We start from the raw sequence: 23180 nt of genomic DNA, 5'->3' as shown, positions 1-23180 counted from the left end.
CCACAACGGTTATGGTTACATGAACACAGCTTTTGCTTATGCAAAAACTGCTCTTTCTGCTTTTTACACTTCTGTTTATTCTCATACTTTTTGCTTGCTTTTTCTATGTAAAGGAAGGGCTCTTTTATTTTTGTATTTCTAGAACGGGTAAGAATTTTGTATTAATCTTGTATACAAAGAATTCGAAACATAAATCCTAAAATATAAAATATCACTTTATTAATGGTTGTGATTTATAATTCGCATTCGTTCAGCCTATGTAATAATCGGTTGTGGCATTTTAAAAAGAAAATGTCAGAATAAATTCCGTTATCTAAAAAATCCCTTCATATAAAACTCAACGGGAACCCAAAATTAAAATGTGAAATAAAATGCCGCCAAAACTTGCTCATTGCTTCGAGAGATCGATTCATGACTCACAAAGAGGAAAATCTCCATGTGCTCCTACCCTCTTAATTGATTGAACATTCTGTACATTTGTGGATTCCATCATGTATGCTACCAATACACAATATTGATGGTAGAAATTAATCAGTATGGTCAGGATTAGTTCATTCTGATGACCTCCAAATCTTGCCCTCCAAGGAGATGATGATGATGGACACATCGTCATGGTACTGTCGCCGATCTCCCTGCTGAATCTCTAGCAACTCATGGAATCCCATCCCTACATGTATGATCCATCAAAAATTAAAAATCAGTCATAACCATGACTCCATAAGTAAACAATTACCTCTTCTTCTTTACTATATTATGATAGATAGAAAGAAAGAGTTGTTCTTTTAGCCCCCACTTGATTGGAATGCAACTAAAATGATACTGGTAACCAGAAAATCAAGTCTATGCAACTAAAACTATAGATCGCTATAGTAAATTTTTAAATAATTTGATAGGTACTACCCCTCCGTTTCATATTATAAGATATTTTAGCATTGTTTAGATTTATCCATTGATCCGTATATATCATTTGTAAATGTGCCTAGATTCATTAACATGCACATGAATATAGACAAGACTAGAAAGTCATATATTATAAAACGGAAGGAGTAACAAAGATCGACAACATTACCAAGTAAATAGCAACACAAGAGTAAAACTCACCAGCTTGATTGGCGGCACGGAGGAGGATCTGGTGGCTAAGGTACTTGGCAGGGTCTTCATCAGGGTATCTAGTTGTGAAGGCCTCTACTTGTGCCACCACCTCCTCATTGGTGAAGTACTCGTAGAGACCATCGGAGGACAGTATCAAGAACTTATCTTGTGGTCCAAGACGGTGGTGCCGAATGTAAGGACGACAGGAGATGTATGGCGAGTTGCCAACATAGTCCACTCGGAATACTTCTAGCAAAGCTCTATTCCACCGAGGCTGCAATATCAAATAATTAATTTGAATTCCAGGAATTTTATATAAAATGTTCGATTTCATAAAATTCTTGCATTTCAAAGAAGCTCTTAAGGTGATCAGAAGGGGGTAAAGGTAAGGAAATGCTAGTCATCAATCATTGTAAAGTGAAGGGTACCAACAATCACTTTAGTGGAAATGGTAAAGTGTATGTAGAAAACCCATTGTTTGGTGGCGCAACAACAAAGCTCAATCAAAAAGTAATCTCAAAACTGTATTATGCTACTAGTCATTAGAGGCTAATGAATTATTCTCTACTTAGGCCAAGTGTAGCTTGATAGTCACTACTAAAGGATTAATTATGTGATGTCAGAACAAGATTGAGAGAGTAATTAGGTGGCTAGTGCAGACCTCTTTTAGGTAGCCAGCTCCAAAGGCTCTTGTCACCTTCAAAGAACCCTTGACCCTTCCATTGGTGATGCAGCCTGGATCATCCGGGTGCTCGCTTCTGATCCTTCTCACCTCCTTCGATTCACCAATTCGATCGATGCATCACAACCAATGCAATTATGCAGCAGCAATCAATGGTGATCGTTCGTCGATCATTACCTTGTAGACGTTGGTGCTGTGATCCATGGTGAGCGGCAGCGCCGCGAGCTCGCCCATCTCGCACGCGTCGAACTGCCGCTTGATCGCCTCCTTCACGCCGGCGAGGTCGCCGGCGTCGTGGTGGCCCCGCGGCAGCACCACGTGGGACAGGTCCGGCTCGGCCTGGTGCGCCAGCACGGCGCGGCTGTCGCCGACGTTCATGGCGTACACGTCGGCGCCCTTCATCAGCACGACAAGGACGCACGAGCCCATCATCGCCAGCTCCGGGCACTCCGCCGCGCGCGCCTCCGCCTCCGCGAAGTACCCTTCCTCCGTCCGCCGCAGCGCGCGCGCCATCGCGTCGAGCACCTCTCGGTGTCGCGCTGCCGCGCCGCCGTTGCACCGCGGGCCCGTCGGCGCCGGCTGCTGCTCCGGGAGGTCGGGCTCCTCCTCCGAGAGCACGCCGCTCAGCTCGCGGCACATGGCCGTGTACAGGTTGTCGGCGAGGTAGTCGGTGGCGTCGGGGCCATTGAAGCCGTCGTAGATTCCGACGAACATCCACCCGTGCTCCTCCGACAGCACCACGTGCACCCTGTCCTCCCCGGCCTTGCCGCGCGCCCACTGCACCCTCTCCGCGCCGCCGTCGTCCGCCGTCGCCTCGCCGTTCCGCATGCTCTCGTCGCCGTTCCTCATCACGCGGCGAGCCTCGCGGCCGTTGGTCACGGCGCCTGGATCCTCCTGCTCGGGGAAGCCGCACGGCCCGGCGCGCAGCAGCGACGCGACGAACTTGCGGAGGCGGCCGAGGAGCGGGGGCCTCTTGGACCCCTGACACCGGCGGCGTTGCCGGTTGGCTTCGATGTCGTCGAGGATCTGCTTGTCGGTGCGCGGGCCGAGCTGCCTCGACGACGACGTGCCGGAAGTCGACGGCGACGGCGACGTGCAGTAATCCAGCGGGCCGGAGTACTGGCGCGACTGGAGCGTCCGGAACGAGAAGGAGTTGGAGCTGTCAAACGACGACGAGCCGGAGAAGGACTGGGCGCCGTCGTTGAGAATGGAAGCGCCGGCGCCGCCCGTTGACCCCACCGTCGCCTGGTTCGACGGGAGCAAGACGCCATGGATGGCGCAGGCGAAGGCCGGGCCCTCGTGGCACAGAATGTGACCGATGGCGTCGTCGTCAGCCGCAACGGCGTCGCCACCAGCGCCGCCGTGGTGACCGCGGCCGGCGCCGCCATCAGCGAAGCACGGCGTCGCCAGGCTGTTGCCCATGACGAGGACGATCGAGGAGACGTACGGCGTCGCCGGATCTGGATGCGCATCGATCGAGCGGCCGGCGGCGGGAGAAGGAAGGCAAAAAAATGGGCGCGGCGAGGGAGGGGCGTTGACATCGCCATTGCCTCGATGCTTTGTTTATGGAGTTGACCTTGCAAGGATCTACCAATATATGAGTAATATTTCTTTCTTTCTTTGCTTATATATTACTATATATTATATTATATAGCTGCATCCTCAAAGTTTTCTTCTTCTTCTAGTTTCTTTCTATAGGCATCATGGAGTTGACTTTGTTTCGACGAGAGTATAATTAATTAATAATCAGTTGATTAGCAGGACGGTTTCATTAATTTTTAATCACGACGTGTCGTAACGCCGGCCTCCCTGGCTAGCTAGTGTTGAAATGAAATTGATCCATTGATTGTTAAATATATAAGTCTCACATATATATGCGAAATGCAAATTTGTATCATCAACGATCGAATTGAACTGTGTGCAGGTCAAACCCCATTGACATCGATAGCTAGCTAGCTTGTAATTCCAAGTACTTACAATCTGATCACTTGATCAACTACTTCACAGTCTTACTGATCGAGCAAACACTACTACTGCTACTACTTTCCTCCGTTAATAAACAAGCTTGAATTGAACTCAGAAGTAGAAAAAATTAAAATGTTTTTAAAATTACTCTGCAAGCTAGTAAAAATATGGTGTCCTCCATGTGTCTGTGTATGCATGCTGGTAATGTATAGGTGTTACAAGTGTGTGTTTACAATATAATATCACACGGTTACTAGCTTCTCAGTTCTTGCAGTAATTAATCTGTCTTACAAAAAACGCTAGCTCGGTAGCCGAAAATTAGCGGATAGATTTCACCTCTAGAAATTAATCTAACCAGTTGAGCCGCCATGCTTAGCAAGTTGTTATATATATATTGGTCGTGTATTTTTACATTGATTTAGTTTTTATATATATATATATATATATATATATATATATATATATATATATATATACAGTGTATTAATTTTGACTCTGTACAATCAATGGAGAGTTGATAAATCAACGGAAGTACGTCAGGTCATAATCGGACTTTACATCTCAGTCATTGGGATCAAAAGAGAGCAAATGCATGTCGTCATGTATAATGTTGTTTAAGGTTGCCTTGCAGCTACGCCATGCCGACATTTGTAAATGCATCATCATCATCATCTGACTTTCTAATCCATGCACGGATCGAAGAAGCTAGGCTCAAGACTTCGATTAGAGTATAGCCAATCAAACACAGTCCATGCATCTAGAGAGAGCTTGCTAGCTTATTACTGATCGATTAATCCATTGACCAGTAGTAACGACGGTGAACTCTAAAACAAATTAATTAATTAAGCAGCTGGGTTGTGATGATTAATTGGATGGGAGATGGATCCAAGTCAACGCAAGAGACACCCAGGTTGGAGTTCTATATTGGTTAAGTTGCTAGCTACTTGCACACATAAAATAATACTGCATATATAGCAAGTGGTTTCTTTTTTTTCTCCTTAATTATACAATGTGTATTTAGTTTTTATATATGTATGTATGTGCAGCTGTGTATACAATGAAAATATATGTACTATATATGAGATAATAGCATCGAAGAAGGCGAATATCCCAAGGATCTCAGCTTGCAACATGCATCACATACATATATATATTGCCAGTTGCAATAATGTTAATTATTTCCTATGACGTCGAGTTTGGATTGGAGTTATTATTAGTTGTAGATCCTAGTACTTTCATAAACAGGATTGAATTTCTGAGTGTGATTTATTTTATTCATCTAATGGATGATGCATACATACTATATTGTTACTGGCTGTTTCTTGCAAGTCATACCCGATTTGGCATTTGTGATTCTTTTGTTCTCTTCTGTAGGCATCGGTGAATCTTAATAGCCAAGGTTTTGTGATCTTCTTTGATTTGATCCATGATCCATACACTAGTTTTTGCAGCTTAATATAGATTACATACAAGTGCATAATTGTTAATTGTTTGTGAAATCATCTGTAGCTATAGAGCATAATCAGGGTGCATGGAGTTTTATGGGTGTGACTATGTTTTATAAAGTATTTGTACTCGTTTTGTCCAAAGGAGTTAACCTATGTGTATAAATTTTGGCATTTTGGGCTATGTATGGTGCTATTAGTCTTGCCGTACATTACTTTTGTAATTCAATTAATCTTCTCTTCTCTAGAGAATTAATATTATGTTTTCTATAGAAAATACTCTCTGTTCGGAAGAGAGAATTATATATGCCAGGATTTTTTTTTCCTTGAACTTGTTTAGCTTTTAGAAACAAAATACTGTTTGTACTATTTTTGTTCTTTAATTATATGCCTATATACTGATGGTGTCCAAACACTTATTTTCTAACAGAAGTGTCTACTTATCTTGTGTACAAGAGAGGTGCTGAAGGACTCATACCTAGGGTTGTCAACAAGCTTAGCTCAATCGAGTCTTTTGAACCTTCGAGTTCTTCTGTAGACTCGGCTCGAATACACGAAGAATATTTTAATGATAATTTATGGTAAAAACAATAATTTTAAGTCAATAATATCAAATACAGTGAAAGAAAAGTAGATTAATTTATACTTAATCTACTGTCTCTTTAAATAAAAAAGATAGGCTCGTGAGAGAAGCTCAAGCTCGACTTGATAAAGATCGTGAGCTTAGGCTCAGACTCAGTTAGTTAAGGGCTCGAATCGAGTATAAGACGAGTCAATCCGAGCAGCTCACGAGCTATTTTTTTCTTTTACAGTCCTATGTACTCATTTCCTCTACCATTAAACGGCACCTGTAGGTGCGGTTATTTTCGCGGTGGGGTGAGAGAACTGGATGCTCAAAGGTGTTCATCAATGGACATGGATTCCTAGACAGGATTGGACTGAATGAGCATCACCTGTCTCTTCCTTCCCTTCTTTATGCTGCTTTTCTTTCGTTCTGCTCTTCCAGCTTCGTCCATCGATCATCTTGTCTTGTCTCATGGTTAACTGTGACAGCGTCTCAGGATTTTAAAAAGGTTAACTGGGCCAAAATATGAACAACCAAATGTTTGCTGTCTACATACCTCCCTAAAACTTAGGGAACATTCATTCATCTTCCTTTTTTTTTCTCAAAGAAACACGGCAGGCATTAAAAACAGATGCTTTGTATGCACAACAAATACTGTACTAATTAAGACGAAGATTCTTTGACCACCCAAAACATAATGGATGGAGTGAAATAGACATGTAAAAGTTGCAAGATATTGGGGGTGTTTTGTGATCATAGAGTATGCAATGCTGCCAGAAGCATGACCATGTGATGGGCTGGGCCGGCACTGCGAGAGACGTCTCATTCAGCTTGAGTAGTGCAGGCCCTGCCCATGTCCTTCTCCATCTCTAGCCTGCCTACCTGCCTGAGCCTGACCACTGCTTAGTCATCAGTTCATCACACACTCAATCACACTGGTGTTGCTGTACTGCTGGTGCTAAGGAGTGTCCCAGTTTAACCGTATCCGTGGATTCTTATTTAAAAGATTTATAAAAAATCTAAAAAATTTCATGTATGAAGTATGATGTAATAACAACAAAAATACTAATCATATTTTTTTATGGGGGCGGAGGGAGTACTCTCCGTCATGATGAATTCCAGGGCCCCTGCTTGCTTACAGTGCTACTGTGCCAGTATTTTGTATTTTTCTCTGCTCTGATTTCAGCGTTCCTGAATCCTGGTACTGAAATATTCAGACAACGTACAGCCAAAGCCAAGGAGTAGTGTTTGATAGTAGTATTTTACTCATGATGATCAGATCAGAGACACGACCATTTCCTTTCAGTTTGGACATTAGTTATCTGGGTTACCTCTTCTGCTTACATTTTCAGCTCTTTCTTTCAGCCGATGCATGCATCCTCTGTTTTAGTTTCTAGACAGTTTACTCTGCAGCAGAGTTTTCAACAGTTACCATTTTTCCCTTCGAAAAAGAAGCATAATCATTATCTTTCATTTCAGTTTGGGCATTTAGTTGTCAGTGTTAATTACTGGTCCTGGTTATTCAGGTCTTACTTTCAGCTGATGCAGCCTCTGTTGTAACTGATACTGTGCAGATTTTTCTGCCTGTATAATGAAGAACAACACCACTTTGCTCAAACCAAATTAAAGGTAGGCAGGAAGAGATCGAGTTTGGAAGGAAGCAGCAGAGATACATATATTAGAAAGCCATGAAGGCAGGCATGCATGAGGAGATGGAGCAGGGACATCATCATGACGAGATCGATCGATGATCCAAGCTACTACATGACACGCAAGAACACACGCAGACGACGATTTTATTTAGGCGTGCGTCAGAGCAAGCAAGCAAGCTCTGAACAACGACCTAGCAAGCATGAACTTAGTAGTAAGTAGTAGGGTAGGATCCATGGCATGGCAAGTTCTTCAGTTGCAGGAGCAGCAGGTGCAGCCGCTGCAGGTGGTGCCGCACTTGCAGGTGCTGCAGCCGCAGCCGCCGTTCTCGCCGCTCTCCGCCGCCATCTCCAACCCTCCGGAGCTCCTGCATATTACACATCCATTGCTGATTCAAATGAACGACAGATCGATCGACGAACAGTTTGATGGAGAGATGAACGTACGCCTTGTTGGAGGCAGCGGCCAGGACGAAGGCCGTCTTGGTGGTGGCAGTGGCCTCCACATCAGGGAACATCTTGCATCTGCAATATATGCAGGTTGATCAGTCGATGCGTTCGATCGATCATGTGTACATATATGAGCATATGAATTATCTCGACCGATGATGTTGAGTGCAGGTTTTAATTAAGTTACCCGCCGCAGCCGTTGCCGCACTGGCAGCCGGAGCCACAGCCGCAGTTACCGCTGCAGCAAGACATCTTCTTCTTCTTCCTCTCGAACGACGGCGAGCGAATTAATTAAGAGGTTTGCTAGCTGCTGGCCTGTAGATTGCTTGCTTGTGATGAACTGATGGCGAGGAGGAGGGCGGCTATAAATAGGCGGTGGCCGTGGCTGTGGCCGTGGCCGGAAAGAGTGGCGGTGATCGCTCAAGGGACCACCACCTTGTCGCCATTGCTACTGCGTTGGGACAAGGAATATGGATAGACACGTATGCGTGCATGCAACTCCCTACTCACCAATCAATTCCATCCGCCCAGTTTTTTCGCTCTTGTTCGCAGCTACGGGATTAAACTTAAATTTAAAATTGATTATAGAGTTTTTTTATTAAAATTATTTTTCAGACTTTAATTACATTTATATTGATTAAAAATACGTATACAAAATTATATTTATAAACTATTTTTTTATTTACAAATATATCGTTACATGTTTTGAAAGAAAAAGCTAATGAAGGCCTTCATCAATTTCTTTTTCATTCTTTTCTCTCTGCCTTGATCTTTCTGAGCTGCAAATCGAAATCTCTTGTATTTTGAAATAAATTTCGTAAACCACAAATACGTACTAGTGGACCAAATTTCGCAAAATTCTTACGTTTAATTACAGGTATTGTGATTATAGAGTTTCATGAACTTACGCTTCCGAACAATTATTTTTTGTTCTGTTATAATATATAAAATTACATGTAAAATTAATGTTAGATCTATAAGTTTCTTACCTATCATATATAAGTGGTACCTATATATGATTAATTATTTTTATTTTCTATAATATCAACTTAATTTGGTCAATAAAACTCTTGGGGGTGATAACTTGAGTAATATGCCATGGGTAAAACCCATGTACTTATGCGCAACTTGAGACGTATTTTTTTCTATTCCAAATTAATTATCATATAAAAGGAAAAGAGGAATCTTAAATTGATCATTATATAAGGGAACAGAGTTAGTTGGAATGCAAATAACTCTTCGGTTCACACGCATATTAAATGTTTAAATGCATCCATCCATTCGGCTTTGGCTTTGGTATGATTTTCAAATTTTGGTTTTGCATGTGAGCATGCAACTTAGGATACGTGACTCTCTAACCTTTTAACGCTGATTAAATGGATTCTTGGTCTTTGTACCTACATCTTAGGGCTAACAGTGAGACAATGGTTATCTATATATATACAGTTAATGTTGATCATCCTACGTGGCATCATTAACTCAAGAAAAACTTACGCTCTCTCTTTGTTCGTCTACTGCTTGGACACGTACTTCTAATCTGCATGCAATATTTTCTAGGGAAAAACTTATACATACAGCCAAGCAGACAAGCTATTATATAATTGTTTAGTTGTCTGCATATATCAAATAGACAATAGTTATCTATACTGTTATACATGTCCTTATATGATGATCGATTTTTGATAAAAAGGAGTAATAAATTACTTTCTACCAAACTACCTAGCTAATTTATAGCCTATAGGCGTTCTAATGAGCACGAAAGATGAAGGTAATGGTTATGACTTCGTGCGTTTTTAACACTGTAGAGTATAAAAGTGCTAGCGACAAATAATGCTATAATCCATTAGCTACCACTTTTATCTGCAGAGTTAAAAACGTCACAATAACAATGATCATCACAAAGCTAACTGAAATTACTCTAGATCAAAAAGGATAGTACTACCAAAGTTTAAAGAAATAAGTGGATTAGCAGGCTCCTATTGTTTCGCCTCTGTTTATATACTATTAAATTTTAAATTTTACCTTTTATGTTAATTTTACGATTTTCTCCTTATAGTTTTTTTTATAATTTTTGTTTTTATAATATGTATATAAAAGTTTACCCATAAATTATTTTTCGGCTGTAATACACAATTTCACCCTGGGAGCCTTATAACAAAGCATGTAATGATCATCGTAGCGCTTTTGGATGATGTTTTGGACTCTATAGCTAGCGGACGGTAGACTAGTCCTCGTAGCGAAACATACTCTATATACCCTCTCCGTTATAAAATGTAGCAACTTATTATACATATCAATACTATGTCAATTTATTTTAAACCGGAGTGAGTATAGCACTACACCACCGTGGTTGAAAAAAAAATAGACATCTCCACCTCAGCTTAATCATGAAACCGGTGACTTCCTTTCCTCACAAAAAAAAAAGAACAATAAAACTATTTAACCGTGCAGTGTTGATTCCCAATCGCAATGAGAGAGCTGGTTGGCTCGACCGATGAACAGTTTCAGAGAGCCTGCAGTCAGATCAAGTTCAACGGTTTACTGACGAAACGTCTCAGCTGACATGTTGTCTCCTGATTTTTTTTCCTGATAGTATTTGTGATGCAACAAAATGTTATTACTAGTTGTGTTTTTAGCAGAGTGATTAATTGCAGGCTGTAGCTGTGTCGAGTTAACCTGACGAGTAAAGCTGTGTTTACTTGGCATCAGAGAGACTCGATTAGCATCTGTCTTAATCGGTATCTTGTGCGATATATATACGAGGCGATTGGTCGATCGAGATAGGGCTGGCTGTGCACAAATCGCTGTCATTTGGCCGGTTACCTCTCGAATCAAAACAGCATCAAGTTTGATCGATCGATGCAGCGAGTTCGTACGTGCAGTCAGATAACGAAAACGACCGCTCACGGACGAACAATTAATCGAGTTATTCTTACCTGCAACAGACGAAACAAATATCATTGGGGGTATAGACGACTACTACAGTGTGCTGCACCAATTATTGGCACTGCAGCATCACGTGAAAACTGGAGTGATTTTCAACAGTTTTAGGAAAAAAAATTGAGGCAAATCAACAGTTCAGAATCACCGATATATTGATTGAGAGTATTGGACTGCAGTAAACCGATGAGGACGAATAATATCTTTTGTCGGTTTCAGTCTTCCTGTAGTATGTCTGCAAAGTTTTTTTTTACATCCAGCCTGAAGATTATTTACTCCAATCCAATGCACTGTACAACCACCTAATTAAGAGCTTTGTTGTTTGTCATGTGTATGTCATACCTAATTTTCTAGCAACACAACACCCAATTAAAAACTGACTCTAAAACGGATAAGCTTCTAAGCTCAGCTAGTGAACCAAGGTTATAGTGAAAAAAATCTTTAAAAAATGGGAGAAATAGAGATGAGTAACTATGCAACCACCCTAAATCAGAATATGCCAAAACACCTGATGTCAGTTCAAGACAAATCCCTTATCATTACCATCTTATTTCTAGTAAGGGCAACTTGGGGTGAAATTCAGACTTCTTCCTTGTCATCAAGGGCCAATATCATCAAGTAATCATTGCATAAAAGCTTCAACCAGTTGCTGCAACTTGCAAATATGTTTTTTTTTTCTCTCAAAACTTGAAAAAAATCATCATACGGTCACACTGACGAACGCAAGCCAAGAAATCAGGGAAATGATTACTCCGAATAAGCACTGAAATCACAAGCGCAGGGAACAAAACGGGACTGAACAAGGTACTAACTTCTTATTTAACTGAACATGGCTTCAGTGAAGAAGCTCTTATTCTGGTTGTCCAACAAACAGCACTGCAAGATGCAGTTACAGAGCTAAGTGAGGTAGTTGATGAACTCAACAGCCGTTGCGACAGCGCCTCCGGTGATGGCATCCTTGATGATCTTCTCTCTGTGGTTGTTGCTGGCAGCAGAGATCAGAGCACCACTTAAGGCACCTCCAATCATCGCATTCTTCTGCAAGTGTCACAGAAGGGAAAGAAAATTAAGGCATCAAGATCAAATAGCACCAGGCATAAATGATTGAGAGTAATAAACTGAAGTTCACAAAGTGCTCTAAAGATTGACCCAAAACCAAACTATCCAAGGAAACGGCTAGCTACAGAATCAGCCATGGTGGTGAGTTTATGTGCGTAAATTTCCTAATGTAGTACAACAAGAAGTCGTTTTCCTAAGCTCTAATATACAGTAATATTGTTTCGCAGACTATAGTAACAATATGGCACTTAAATAATGTCTACTCCAGGAAAAAAAGTTTCACTTTAAACTACCGTAACTTTGTTTAGTGATATTTTTATGAATATTTTGCATATGAAAATGATGTGGCTAAATTCATCGAAAAAGTTAGATTATTATAATGTTATAACCTTTTAAAATATATTAGTATAGCAATTGCTGGTCAAAGTGATATTTAGTGCAGTCCTTGTCAATGTAAAAATTCAGTACTTATACGTGACGGACACAATTCCTCTTACTTTAAGTCGGAAGGACGTGGGTGGCTGACATATGGGCCCCACCATCCATAGGCCCACATGTCATCCACTGTGACTTAAGTTAGAGGATCTTGTTCCATATGTGACAGGAGCAGCCACGTTTGAAGTGGGCTGACAATATTTTCAAGGTAAGGCAGATTTATTTTCCTTTCAACTAAGATTCAATCGACTGTGAAAGATCCATTCTTAGATATTTAGTGCTACTTTTGTTTCAAAATACTTGTTATGTTGACCGGTACTATTCAAATTTTAACCATTAAATTCTTCGGTGAAAGTTGTATGGTTATATAATCACACAACATACTTTGATATGTTACATAAGTGTTTCGTAGAATTTAAAGATTAATCAACGGTGACAAGTAAAAAGAAATGGAGGAAGTACCCAATCATGGCGACCACGTATCCTCTCCACTCCATACTCCATGCCCACATACACTCCAGCAATAGTACCTGTGTATTGTCAGAGAAACATGTCGGATACTCAAATAATTAAATGCCACTTCGTTCAAGTTCGTAAAAATATACCCCAATATGCACCCTCCTTGCACATTTTCTTCAGCTGCAAAAGCATTCATCAGAGAGGATATTAGTAAACCTTAGATGGAACCTTAATACCAATGAGTGAAGCAATTAGATTTCAAGATGAAATCTTCAGGCACAGTGCAAAAGTGCAGCAGAGTCTTGGTTAAAATTTTCCGCCTCAACCACTGCATATCAAATTCTTAGATGACAACACACTGGATTGATACTAAAAAAATAGCATGTGCCAAATAATTCTCCACTTTGCAGGTAATTCAATGGAATCCCTATCCCTATTTGTTAGTACCTTACATATATCTACTCTAAAAACATTCAGGCACTTTGTACTGTAATTTGGAGAATTCATTTCCTAAAAAAAAGAAGATTTTTATTGGATCCACTTGCAGATAGATGCAAAGATGAGAAAACGTGCATAAAAATGTACTGTGGTCGATAACATGGTGCTAGGCCTTAAAAATAGATTCATAAAATGAAAAAACATGCGGAACATTCTGCATGGAAAATGCTTACCATATGCTCAAGCCTGTGCTTTGAAACATCCCCTGGAAAGCAAACAAAAGAACTTTATGACCCAACGTGGCACATATATATAAAGCAGGAACTGAAGAGCACATATTCTACCATTTTATTCTCAAGTATGCATTATGCTAGCAGAATCTTTCTACAGTACACAAAGGTAATTGATTTTCTTCTTCTTTTTTTTTTTGCTATGAACAAAGTAAAGCTGATTTGTCAATGTCAAGTGAGCCTAGGCCTAGCTCAATCAACAAAAAAAACCAAATATAAAAAATCGGGATGGATCTTTCAGTCGACAGTGAATGAAGACAGATTGTCAACTGGTCAGGCTAAATCAGCATTTTACTACAAGCATCCTTCAATCTGGCCCAGAAACTGAAACCCACTTTACATTTCGCATCCTACTAGAATATGCTCGACTTTGGGATGCATGCTGATGCTGCAGTTATGTATTTACTTAATCACCTCAGCCGCGTTAGTTTTGAGATAAAGTTATCTACACGAAAAATATAATAATAAATTAGTACATGATTAATTAATCATAAAAAATTTAAAAATAGATTAATATGATATTTTAAAGCAGCTTCACTATTGAAAAAATTTTAAAAAAATACATTTTAGCGGTTTATAAAGCGTGCACTTAAAAAAAATTGACAATCTGGATCAGTAACGTTACTGCCGAACGCGGCCTTCGTTGGTGTGAGGCAGCCAACCTTGTTCTCAAAAACGAAAACTTTACACACTAGAATAGTGGAAGAACGGGGAGGAAGAAGAGATGGACCTCTGTGGAGGCAGTCGAATGTCTCCTCGGCGGCGACCTTGCACGCACCGACCTGCAATGCGATTCGATTCGGATTAGGGATCATGTGATTAAGGAAAAAGAAAAGAAGAAGAGAAGAGAATGAATGAATGCAGACCGCGCCGATCTTGAGGAAGCCGTCGACGGTGCGGTTGAGGAAGGGGTTGCCCATGTCGATGGCGACGTCGATCTTGGGCGAGCTGATGGACCCCGAGAACCCACCGCGAGGCATTTCTTCTTTGGCGGAATCACTCCGTCCCTCCTCTCAAGTTCTCCTGTCTCCAGTGTGCAGTGGTGGTGGCGAGAGGAGGAGGAAGACGAGGAGGTACTCGTAGGCCGCAGCGATGGCAGTGGCTGACAAGGCACGAAAGCCAATCCCAAGTGGTGGCCCACGCGTCAGTCACGCCAATGCAAACCTCCATGAATGGACGGTGCGGAACCATCCTTCTAGAATCTGGGGTCACGTGCAGGTGCAGCGCCAACGCGGACTGCACCGTCCGTCCAATTTCGTTCCTGATAAGCGGTTCAGATTTATTTTGAGCTACGGTGACAAAGATATAGTACATCATCGTCAAAATGAATTTTAGCTCTCGGATTTAAATCCAATGGTCGGCCAATGAACTGGCCAAGTTGAACTGCTTCTAGACTTTCTCTTTTTTGCTTTCTTCTTCTTTTTTTTCCCTGGGAAGAGGAAGCAAAGCAGGCCAGGACAGGCACAAATACCGTCTCTAGTATGTACATGTCCAGAATACGACTAGTATACAGCTATAAAAAAAAGGTCATCATTATGCGTACAAGAAATATACAAGTATACCAACGGACGGACGGAGGTTGCTAACGTATACCGTACTTTCTGTATCTTCCACTTTTTCCCTCTTGCTAGTACTTTTTTTTCTCTCTTGACGAAAAAGAATGAGATCGAGAAAAAGTAATATTTCCTTTGTTTTAAATTATAAAATATTTTTTATATTACTTGTATTTATATGTGCTAATGAATCTAGATACATATAAAAAATTAGATCCTACATATACATTGATGATCGTAAACAAACCTATAATTTTTTATAATATGAAACAGAGAAAATAGTAACTAAAAGCGTCGTGTGCATGGTAATGAGGTGTTTTTTTAAGGGTAATGAGGTGTTTCTAAACGTAGGTGTAGATAAGAACTAGAATGTAAATACGGAAGAGATAAGAAATGATAATCAAGCACTGTAGTCACAGTTAACAACGGCTCAACAGCTATTCTTAGCATTGTAAAATGGAACTAGGTTACATGAGGAGGGTGGAAAAAGGGAAAATAATAATAATAATAAATATTTAATTTTATGGATTAATGGTTAGAGCGTTTGTTGTTACAACTGTTCTAAAAGTTACTTCCTTCATCCAAAATAAGTTTTTTTTTAGTTGTTAGATATGATATTTGGCTCTTTGTCTTATTTAAATTTGTTTGTGATTAATATTTTTATTTTTACACTTTATGCGTGACTAATTTTTAAGTTTCTCTACAAATTTTTCAAATAAGATAAATAGTCCAACGTTGAACACAAAATCAACAAAACAAAAGTTTATGGGACGGAGAAAGTTTTCTCTAAATAAACGTGTTTGCCCAAAAAATATTAGACTCTACCATTACATATATCCTTAGCTATCTAAATAAAATAGAGGCTGGTGAACATATCGTATTTGCTGTGTTGGCTTTTTTTTTTTACATGGTCGGCCTTTGAACGATTGATTCCCATTACTGCTGCATGTTTCAAGTTTCATCCTTGTCCAAAAATATTAACAATCTGATGAAAAATTAACACGTTCTGACGGTTGAAAGTTTTTCAAAAGTTTGTCTTTTTCACTCCAAGTGACAGTGACAGTGACACCGACGTCTTGTGTTTTTAGGTTTTGGCCCATGAGGCAGGCTCAACAAGTGAGGCCCACGCGGCCCGGCCCATATCTTGTTCACTGTAGAGAGCAGCAGGAGAGGAAACGGGCTTAGGGCTGCCTCTCTTCCACAGCAACAAAAAAAAAGGGGGCAGCTTGGAGGGAGCATGGACACCGCCGCCGCCGCCATGGCCACCGGCGGCGGGGAGGAGGACCAGGCGCGCATGGAGGCCATCACCGACAACCTCCAGACCCGGGACGCGTACGTACTCCTTGCGTGCTTTCTCTTGAAGGTATCCATTCCTTCCGGTCGTAATGGCGTCGCTCGCTCGCATCGTAGGTTGCGGCTCTACAACTGGGTGTCGCACCGGTGCTTCTCCGACTGCGTCACCACCTTCTACCGCCGCGCCCTCGGCAAGACGGAGGAGGACTGCGTCCACGCCTGCGTCCGCAAGTTCCTCCTCCTCTCCACCGCCTCCGCCTCCCGCTTCGCCCACCTCGCCGCCGCCGCCGCCGACGACGACTGACCAATGGTTTATTCTTGCACTCCACACTTCAGAGAAAGAACCAAAAAAAGGACGAGTTTTGCAGTATGATACGGCACCTTCTAGCGACGAATTCAGTGCTGTTCCGGATTTTTGGATCTTTTATTGGGAGATGTCAACACAAACGAAATCTCAGTTTTAGTGCTATCTCTGTCATTTTGATATCTGAATCCAGTAGCTGATGCTCCTCAAAACTTTTAGTGCCCTCCCACTCCAGTTCGTCCTGTTTTATGGTTGATCTAGGCGTCTGTCTGGCCCTGATGATACACTGCACAATGATCTTGTGAGACTACTATCAATGTTAAAAACGTATGTACATATTTTTTCGAAATTGGTATAAGGGCGAAATAAACTCATGCTTAATGAGTTGAGAGTTGTCGTAATCCAGAAGCGGGTATAAGCGAAAGAGAAAAATGATTAATTAGGTATGTGCCATTACAGATTTATTTTTTTAAAAATGTCATTACAATTTACGTATTAGACGAAATCTCAAATATAACGAATATACTTTCCAAATATAGTTGTATATTTTAAACCCAATATATCTGTAATAACATGTATTCAAATTAACACCAGCGAATTGGATAAGCACGAAGTTTCATGGCAGTCAGTGTAAGCTGCCACGTGCTAACACCTACCTACCTACAGTCTACAGAATGCAAACTATACACGTGTAGAGTTCAGAAGCTAATAGCTCTTTTGGAATGCAGGATTATCCAAACAAAGCGATAGAAAGGATGCAAGATTAGAGTGTATTATCAACCTAAATTCTATAGAGAGACGGAAAACTGCTAGAGTAACCATTTGTAGAGCATAGAAAAAATGTAGGAATTAGAAGAGAGATAGACACAAAAGAAATTTTCCAAGAGTTCAGATCTCATGTTGAAAATACTTAAAAAAATCATATGTTTCGAGTCATCCTAAGAAATTTAAAAAGAAATTTGGAAGAGGCATTCCTTGTTCCAAAAAGCCATATATTTTTCCATAGGAATCTAATCCTTTAAAATTCATTTGTTTCAAAGGAGCCCTAAAACAGAAGTATAAAATGGTTCAGCGTCACCCGGGTCCAGCATTTGCCTCATCCAATGCAATGGTTTTCCTGCGTCATTTGAACAATCCATTCTGCAGAAAGGATAACACGACTTCCACATTTGAAAATGCAAAAAACTACATACAGAAAGAACCGTGCTGCGATCACAAGTCTATCCATTTCTTCCTGTAATCTTTATAGTGCAAACATCTCCAGAATTATCTAAATCTGCAGCCCATACAATCCAGTCTTTGAAAATCATGAAGCAAGCAGATCAAATGCCTTCTAGCACGATTCTGTTGATTCCAACCGAACGGGGAAAAAATCACAATAGCAAAGCTCCTCTTGTTACAGAGCGAGCTGATGAGGCAAATTACAAACGGTTGACCATAAAGCAGTAAACATGCATGGATTGAAACTGGCATTGAAATTTACAATACTGTAGACAAGGATAATGTTCTTTTAAGGTAGTGATACCCCAGTTACCCAGTGTATATTGGAGGTAATAAAGGCATAAACAAAAAAAGCCAGATTTAATAGCTATACACGATGCACTGATACCATACATGATAAACAAAACCAAGGTGCTGCCGCAGTGCTGCTTCTTCACTGGCAAAATACTTCAGTAGCCCCCAACAAAGGATTGCCTATTGTAACCCCTTGATGAAACACTATTCCCATATGTCTGGTGCTGGACACCAGCAGACTGCCCTGGACAGTCTCTAGCAAAGTGCCCAGGCTTGTTACATTTGTAACACGGGCCCAGGCCCGACTGCGCTGGACAGTCTCTAGCAAAGTGCCCAGGCTGGTTACATTTGTAACACGGGCCGGAGCTGGTGTTACCACCAATGGAGTTGTGATTACTAACCGTGAAGCCTCCAACTGCTGATGTTTCCTGCCTACCCATATCGGCACCCACATGGCAGTTCTGCGCACTGTGCCCATTGGCTCCACAAATGCTGCATGTCTGCATGTTTAGTGTTGCTGATAGTGGAGCAGACATCCCGGCGCTTACACTTGCTAGCTGCCCAAACTGATTTGCACTAGATGTAGTCGCGCTGTGACCACCTACCAGATCAGTGAAACCAGCGTTAGGGGAAGGAGCACTTTGCCCCTCTGGGCTTGAGCCTGATCCATCCAGCAAAAGGCTGTCAATCGCTCCAAGAAGGATATTGCTCTCTTTCGAGGGGTCCAGTTTTTCGATTTTCATAAGGTGGCATTTCAGCCGCGTCTCATCATTGAAGGTTTCTTCCTTGACTCGCAATTTCATTAGATATTGATGCCACCGGACCCCTTCTATGATCTCTGCAAATTGTGCATCATCTTGGTCAACATTTCTTATTGAGAAAAGCTCTTCTGCCTTGCGACAAAAAACCTGCTCACCAGCCTCCTGGAACACATCAACATAGGTAGTACCAGTGTGGTCTTGGATCTGGAACCTAAGCAGGTACCTATATTCACAATTTTGAACACTCTCATCACATCGGTCACAATGCCACATCCCATCGCCATTATTTATGACCTTTTTACCACATTGCCTCCCACCGGACAAGATCTTGGGGCAAGCTGGATAACAAAAATTATCAGTACCCACATGTGAAATTGCAGCCTTAACAGTGATCCAGTCTGCCTTCTCCTGTCGTCCCAAGTCATCATCCTTGATCTGTGCAATTGTTCTGCGGGCATCAGCCCGGCCCATGTTAGAAATTTCTCGAGATAAAGAAATGCAAGGGGCAGTTTTTCCTTCTGTCATGAACCACTGCCTCAGCCTTTCAACCTCAGGAAAGTCTGGGTTTATTATCAGCTGGGTTGAACTGATTGTGCCTGCTGATCTACCACCAAAATCACTCACACGGGCACCTTTCAAAGCAACCACAGGGTTCAAACCAGAATCACACTGCAACTGCAACTGCTGACCCTCAACGTCACAGAAGTTTCCCCACAATGTTACTTCAATGCTCCGGCCAGATAAGTCCTTCAGTTGAATAGTCCTTCTCTTGGTTTCAGTGCCAGTCTTCCTCATAATTGTGGCAGAAGGGCTAACTGATGTAACGACACCAAGTAAATCTACAATGGTCTCATTATCTATATTCTCTAATTCACTGATCTGCCGGAAATTGTACTGCAGCCTGGGGATGCTGTTATCATCATCAGAGCAAACCTCAAGATTGGCTAACCCGGCATCCAGAGTCATTTCATAATCATGGTTCAAGGTGTTGTACTTCTTTGCCGCGGGTTTCAATGTTCCCCTAGATATCAAATACACCTTACCAACTTCAATTTGCCCATAAAACTTATCAACCGATTCTTTCCAGCATTGCGCACGAATTTCTCCACCTTGTGCATCAAGAAGATCAAAGTTGAAAACTGTTCCTGAACCTTTGGCATTGCTCCAATGCCTGATATCAGACTTTGCAGTCACCCTAGCCTTGATTGTCCACTTAGGCTGATACGGATTCAGCGCAGCAATGGGGATGATACGGGTTGCAGAGTCATTCCTGGCAGCAGGCCCTCTATTCATATTCACTGAAGGTGGCTGCTGATATGAAGGACGTGCAGGCTGCCCATAAACATTGCCAGGAGGGCCAGAGCCTCCACCTGAGGCAGGACCTGAAAACCTTTGGTTTTGATTAGGGTTCACCAAGGACTGCTGAGACGTTGACCACATCAAGTTGGCATTCATTGTGTTCTGTGCTGAGATTGCACGATAAGGGCCACCAATGGAGACATTTGTAGGACCAGGTTCAACTGTCTGGCCAATAGAAGAACCCAACATTCCTTGAGCACTATTATAGGGTCCACCATATGATCGATTGCTAGCGGCCGGGTCCACCGTTGGTGCCATGGAGGATCCCAACATGCTTGCACCACCAGAGTAGGTTCCACTACTAGTTTGAGCCGCACTAGCCTGTAAGTTAGGGTCTTGCTCCTTGGTTAGACCCTTTGGCTCATAGTGTTTGGGGTTCCCAATTATGGCACAGTCATTTTGCAGAACATCAAGTTTCACAACAATAATAATCCTGAAAAAAGAATTGAAGGATTGTCAACTACAGTGATACGAAGTGCTTCATAAAAATGAAGCAACAATATGAAGTTCCAAATAGGATGTTCCTCCTTTTAGGCCCTCTTTGTTTTGGCTTAGGCTTATTGGCGTTAAGCTTTTAAGGTAACTTTTCGGCTTATATGATTTATATGTTGGCAGCTTAAAAGTTTCAAATGCAATGGTTTGGTGTTACATCTAGTTCAAATAATTACTCAAACCTAGCTTTTGGCTTAACACTGTAAAAGTGGCTTATGGCTTTAAAAAGGTGAAATGAAAAAGGCTGCCTGTTTGTTTAGACTTATACTTTTTAGCTTAAGAGTTGGCTTATAAGTCTAAACAAAGAGAGCCTTAGAAGACATAATGCCAGTTCTAAATCACATGAACTAAACTGATACAAATAAATTAGCTTATAAAACTATAAATACAAAGAAAAAACTTATAAAACCATAAATACAAAAGAAACTCTCAATGAGGATGATGAAATAGTGAAAGATAAATACGCCATCAGACAATGTGTTTAATTGTGGACACAAGAACAATCAAGGTACTTATTTATGAAGGTTAGTTCTAACATGACTCCAGGATTTGCCATTTCATTGGATTTAAATGGAAACCAATGAAATACTATACTCTAAGCATTCACTTAAAGAAAATCATTTTATTAACCAACTCACCCAACAAATTACTTGTAACATGTTTACAGGTTGAATATGATTGGTAGCAATAGCAACAATATAAACCAAAGTGCAATAATCTCGTTGGACTGAAACACACAAGAAGATAGAAGTGCATCTCAAATCAATATACATGTGGAAAAATCAAAACTTACTTAGAAGTTAGAACCTACAGATAAGATGAGGTCGTGTCCATGCCTCTGGCCCTCTGTACATGCTTGAACACAATATTCAATTGAAAGCTCAAAAAACACAGAATCAACTCAGAACACCCCAATTTTACCATGATGGTTCAAAACAGGGATAGCATGTTCGACTGTGACTTAAAAAACATCAAAAAAAAAAACTCCTTAATAACATCCCAGCTGCCCAGGAAAACAGAATTAATCCTTGAAAGCAATGTAACCTTCTCGCCGTCCCATGTTGACACAAACACAAGAATACTGTGTGAATAGATGTAAATATAAATCACAGGATCCGTACAACGTAGTAACATTGGAGCTCATAAGACAGGTGTAGCATTTCGCTGTTTTTTAGTAGGATATCATTGCATGGTTGGCATCTCTAAATAACGAACACCTCAAAGGGGAAGGGGACTATCTGAGAAGACGGAAACAGACACAGGTCATTCAGTTACTGAAGGAACACTAGGTTTCTTGATCCATGGCAAGCGAAAGAAAACTAAAAACTACATCCCCTACGGCCCCAAAAGACGTGCAACCTCCTCAAGACCGAATCTTGGGGTGAAACCGGTGGATCCCCTCAGAAGGGCGGGCAATCAGTAATCAAGATCCAATCTTTCTAGTGTAAAAGATCCAAGCGAACGGGCGTAGTAATCTGATGGGAAGGGAGGGGAGGGAGGGTGGGAGTGACCTTTTGCCCTGGATGGTGTTGCACATGAAGTCGGTGAGCTGGACGACGGTGCCGGGGCGGAGGGTGCCGTCCTTGACGAGGCAGTTGAGGGCGGTGGCGAGCATGGACTGCTGCGTGTGGGCGCCGTCGGAGAGCATCATCCGGAAGCGGTCGGCGGGCTTGGGCGTCGGCGGCGCGTTCTTGGTGGTGACGGGGCGGACGTCCACCACCTGCAGCACCGGCTGGACCGTCCCGGCCCCGTCGGGGTGGTCCGCTATCGCCTGCACCGCGCCCGGCGTCAGCTGCGGCTCCATCGTCACCACCGCCGCCGCCTTCCAGAAGCTTCCGCGGCCGCGTCGCGCGAGGAGAGGGATTTGAGCGGGTTTTCGAATTTGGGCGAGGAGGGGGAGGAGGAGTCGTTGAACCCTAGAAAGAAAAGCCGGAGGAGAGGTTGCTGCTGCTGCGACGCTTCTTCTTCCTCTTCTAGGGCGGTTGCACGAATCTCGAGGCGGTTTGGAGGGTGAGGATGAGTGGTGGAGGCGTTTTCGGGAGGCGCGCTCTGGAGGGAAAGAGGGCGGGGAGAGAGAAAATTTTTGATGCGAAATGACGGGGCTGCCCTTGGCCTTGGTGGATTAGGCGGCCTTGGATTGGGCCTAGATGGGCCTGTACAGCCCAAGGATAACTCTCAGCTTTTTCTTTTTCTTTTTTGAAGAAATAATAAGGGTTGTTTTTAAGACAAATCCTAGGCACACACAAGGGTTGGTTAGTGTGATCTTGGAGATGCTCTTAGACGGCTAAGAGTTAGCAAGTTGTAAGCCAAGTACAAACACATGTGAATAAAAAAATAATGATTATTGACTCTCGTGTAAGATTTAGATATACTCAAGGTACAGATACAAGCGAGAAAATAGACAAAAGAAAAAAATAGTGAAGTCAACCTTATA

At 41.8% G+C, this 23180-nt stretch overlaps 5 protein-coding genes across 5 annotated transcripts; 1 reads left to right on the top strand and 4 right to left on the bottom strand.

The window, feature by feature from the left end:
• Window positions 1-382: 382 nt before the first annotated feature.
• Window positions 383-3196, bottom strand: LOC102711435 (putative protein phosphatase 2C 46). The gene is made up of 4 exons (XM_006654846.3): window positions 1952-3196; window positions 1754-1867; window positions 1102-1366; window positions 383-667 (listed from the first exon to the last, which is right to left on the bottom strand). Exons 1-4 carry the CDS (start codon window positions 3194-3196, stop codon window positions 552-554), a joined length of 1740 nt encoding a protein of 579 aa, XP_006654909.3. The 3' UTR covers window positions 383-551.
• Window positions 3197-7395: 4199 nt separating this feature from the next.
• LOC102716687 (metallothionein-like protein 2C) lies at window positions 7396-8194 on the bottom strand. The gene is made up of 3 exons (XM_015837396.2): window positions 8036-8194; window positions 7846-7923; window positions 7396-7766 (listed from the first exon to the last, which is right to left on the bottom strand). The coding sequence occupies exons 1-3, from the start codon at window positions 8098-8100 to the stop codon at window positions 7652-7654; spliced, it is 258 nt and encodes an 85-aa protein (XP_015692882.2). The 5' UTR covers window positions 8101-8194; the 3' UTR covers window positions 7396-7651.
• A 3340-nt stretch (window positions 8195-11534) lies between these two features.
• On the bottom strand, window positions 11535-14536 carry LOC102716410 (outer envelope pore protein 16, chloroplastic). Its single transcript, XM_006653902.2, has 6 exons — window positions 14336-14536; window positions 14200-14251; window positions 13413-13444; window positions 12888-12921; window positions 12745-12812; window positions 11535-11826 (listed from the first exon to the last, which is right to left on the bottom strand). Exons 1-6 carry the CDS (start codon window positions 14447-14449, stop codon window positions 11686-11688), a joined length of 441 nt encoding a protein of 146 aa, XP_006653965.1. The 5' UTR covers window positions 14450-14536; the 3' UTR covers window positions 11535-11685.
• A 1695-nt stretch (window positions 14537-16231) lies between these two features.
• Window positions 16232-17034, top strand: LOC102711157 (mitochondrial import inner membrane translocase subunit Tim9-like). Its single transcript, XM_006654845.3, has 2 exons — window positions 16232-16354; window positions 16433-17034. The coding sequence occupies exons 1-2, from the start codon at window positions 16260-16262 to the stop codon at window positions 16617-16619; spliced, it is 282 nt and encodes a 93-aa protein (XP_006654908.1). The 5' UTR covers window positions 16232-16259; the 3' UTR covers window positions 16620-17034.
• Window positions 17035-17941: 907 nt separating this feature from the next.
• Window positions 17942-22674, bottom strand: LOC102710877 (replication protein A 70 kDa DNA-binding subunit C-like). The gene is made up of 2 exons (XM_040524075.1): window positions 22258-22674; window positions 17942-20687 (listed from the first exon to the last, which is right to left on the bottom strand). The coding sequence occupies exons 1-2, from the start codon at window positions 22548-22550 to the stop codon at window positions 18290-18292; spliced, it is 2691 nt and encodes an 896-aa protein (XP_040380009.1). The 5' UTR covers window positions 22551-22674; the 3' UTR covers window positions 17942-18289.
• Between the last annotated feature and the right edge of the window lie 506 nt (window positions 22675-23180).

This window comes from Oryza brachyantha, chromosome 5, assembly GCF_000231095.2.
Source record: "Oryza brachyantha chromosome 5, ObraRS2, whole genome shotgun sequence".
Taxonomy (NCBI): domain Eukaryota; kingdom Viridiplantae; phylum Streptophyta; class Magnoliopsida; order Poales; family Poaceae; genus Oryza; species Oryza brachyantha.
Note: the sequence above shows the minus strand (reverse complement) of the source record. Positions and strands in the feature narration are given on the sequence as shown.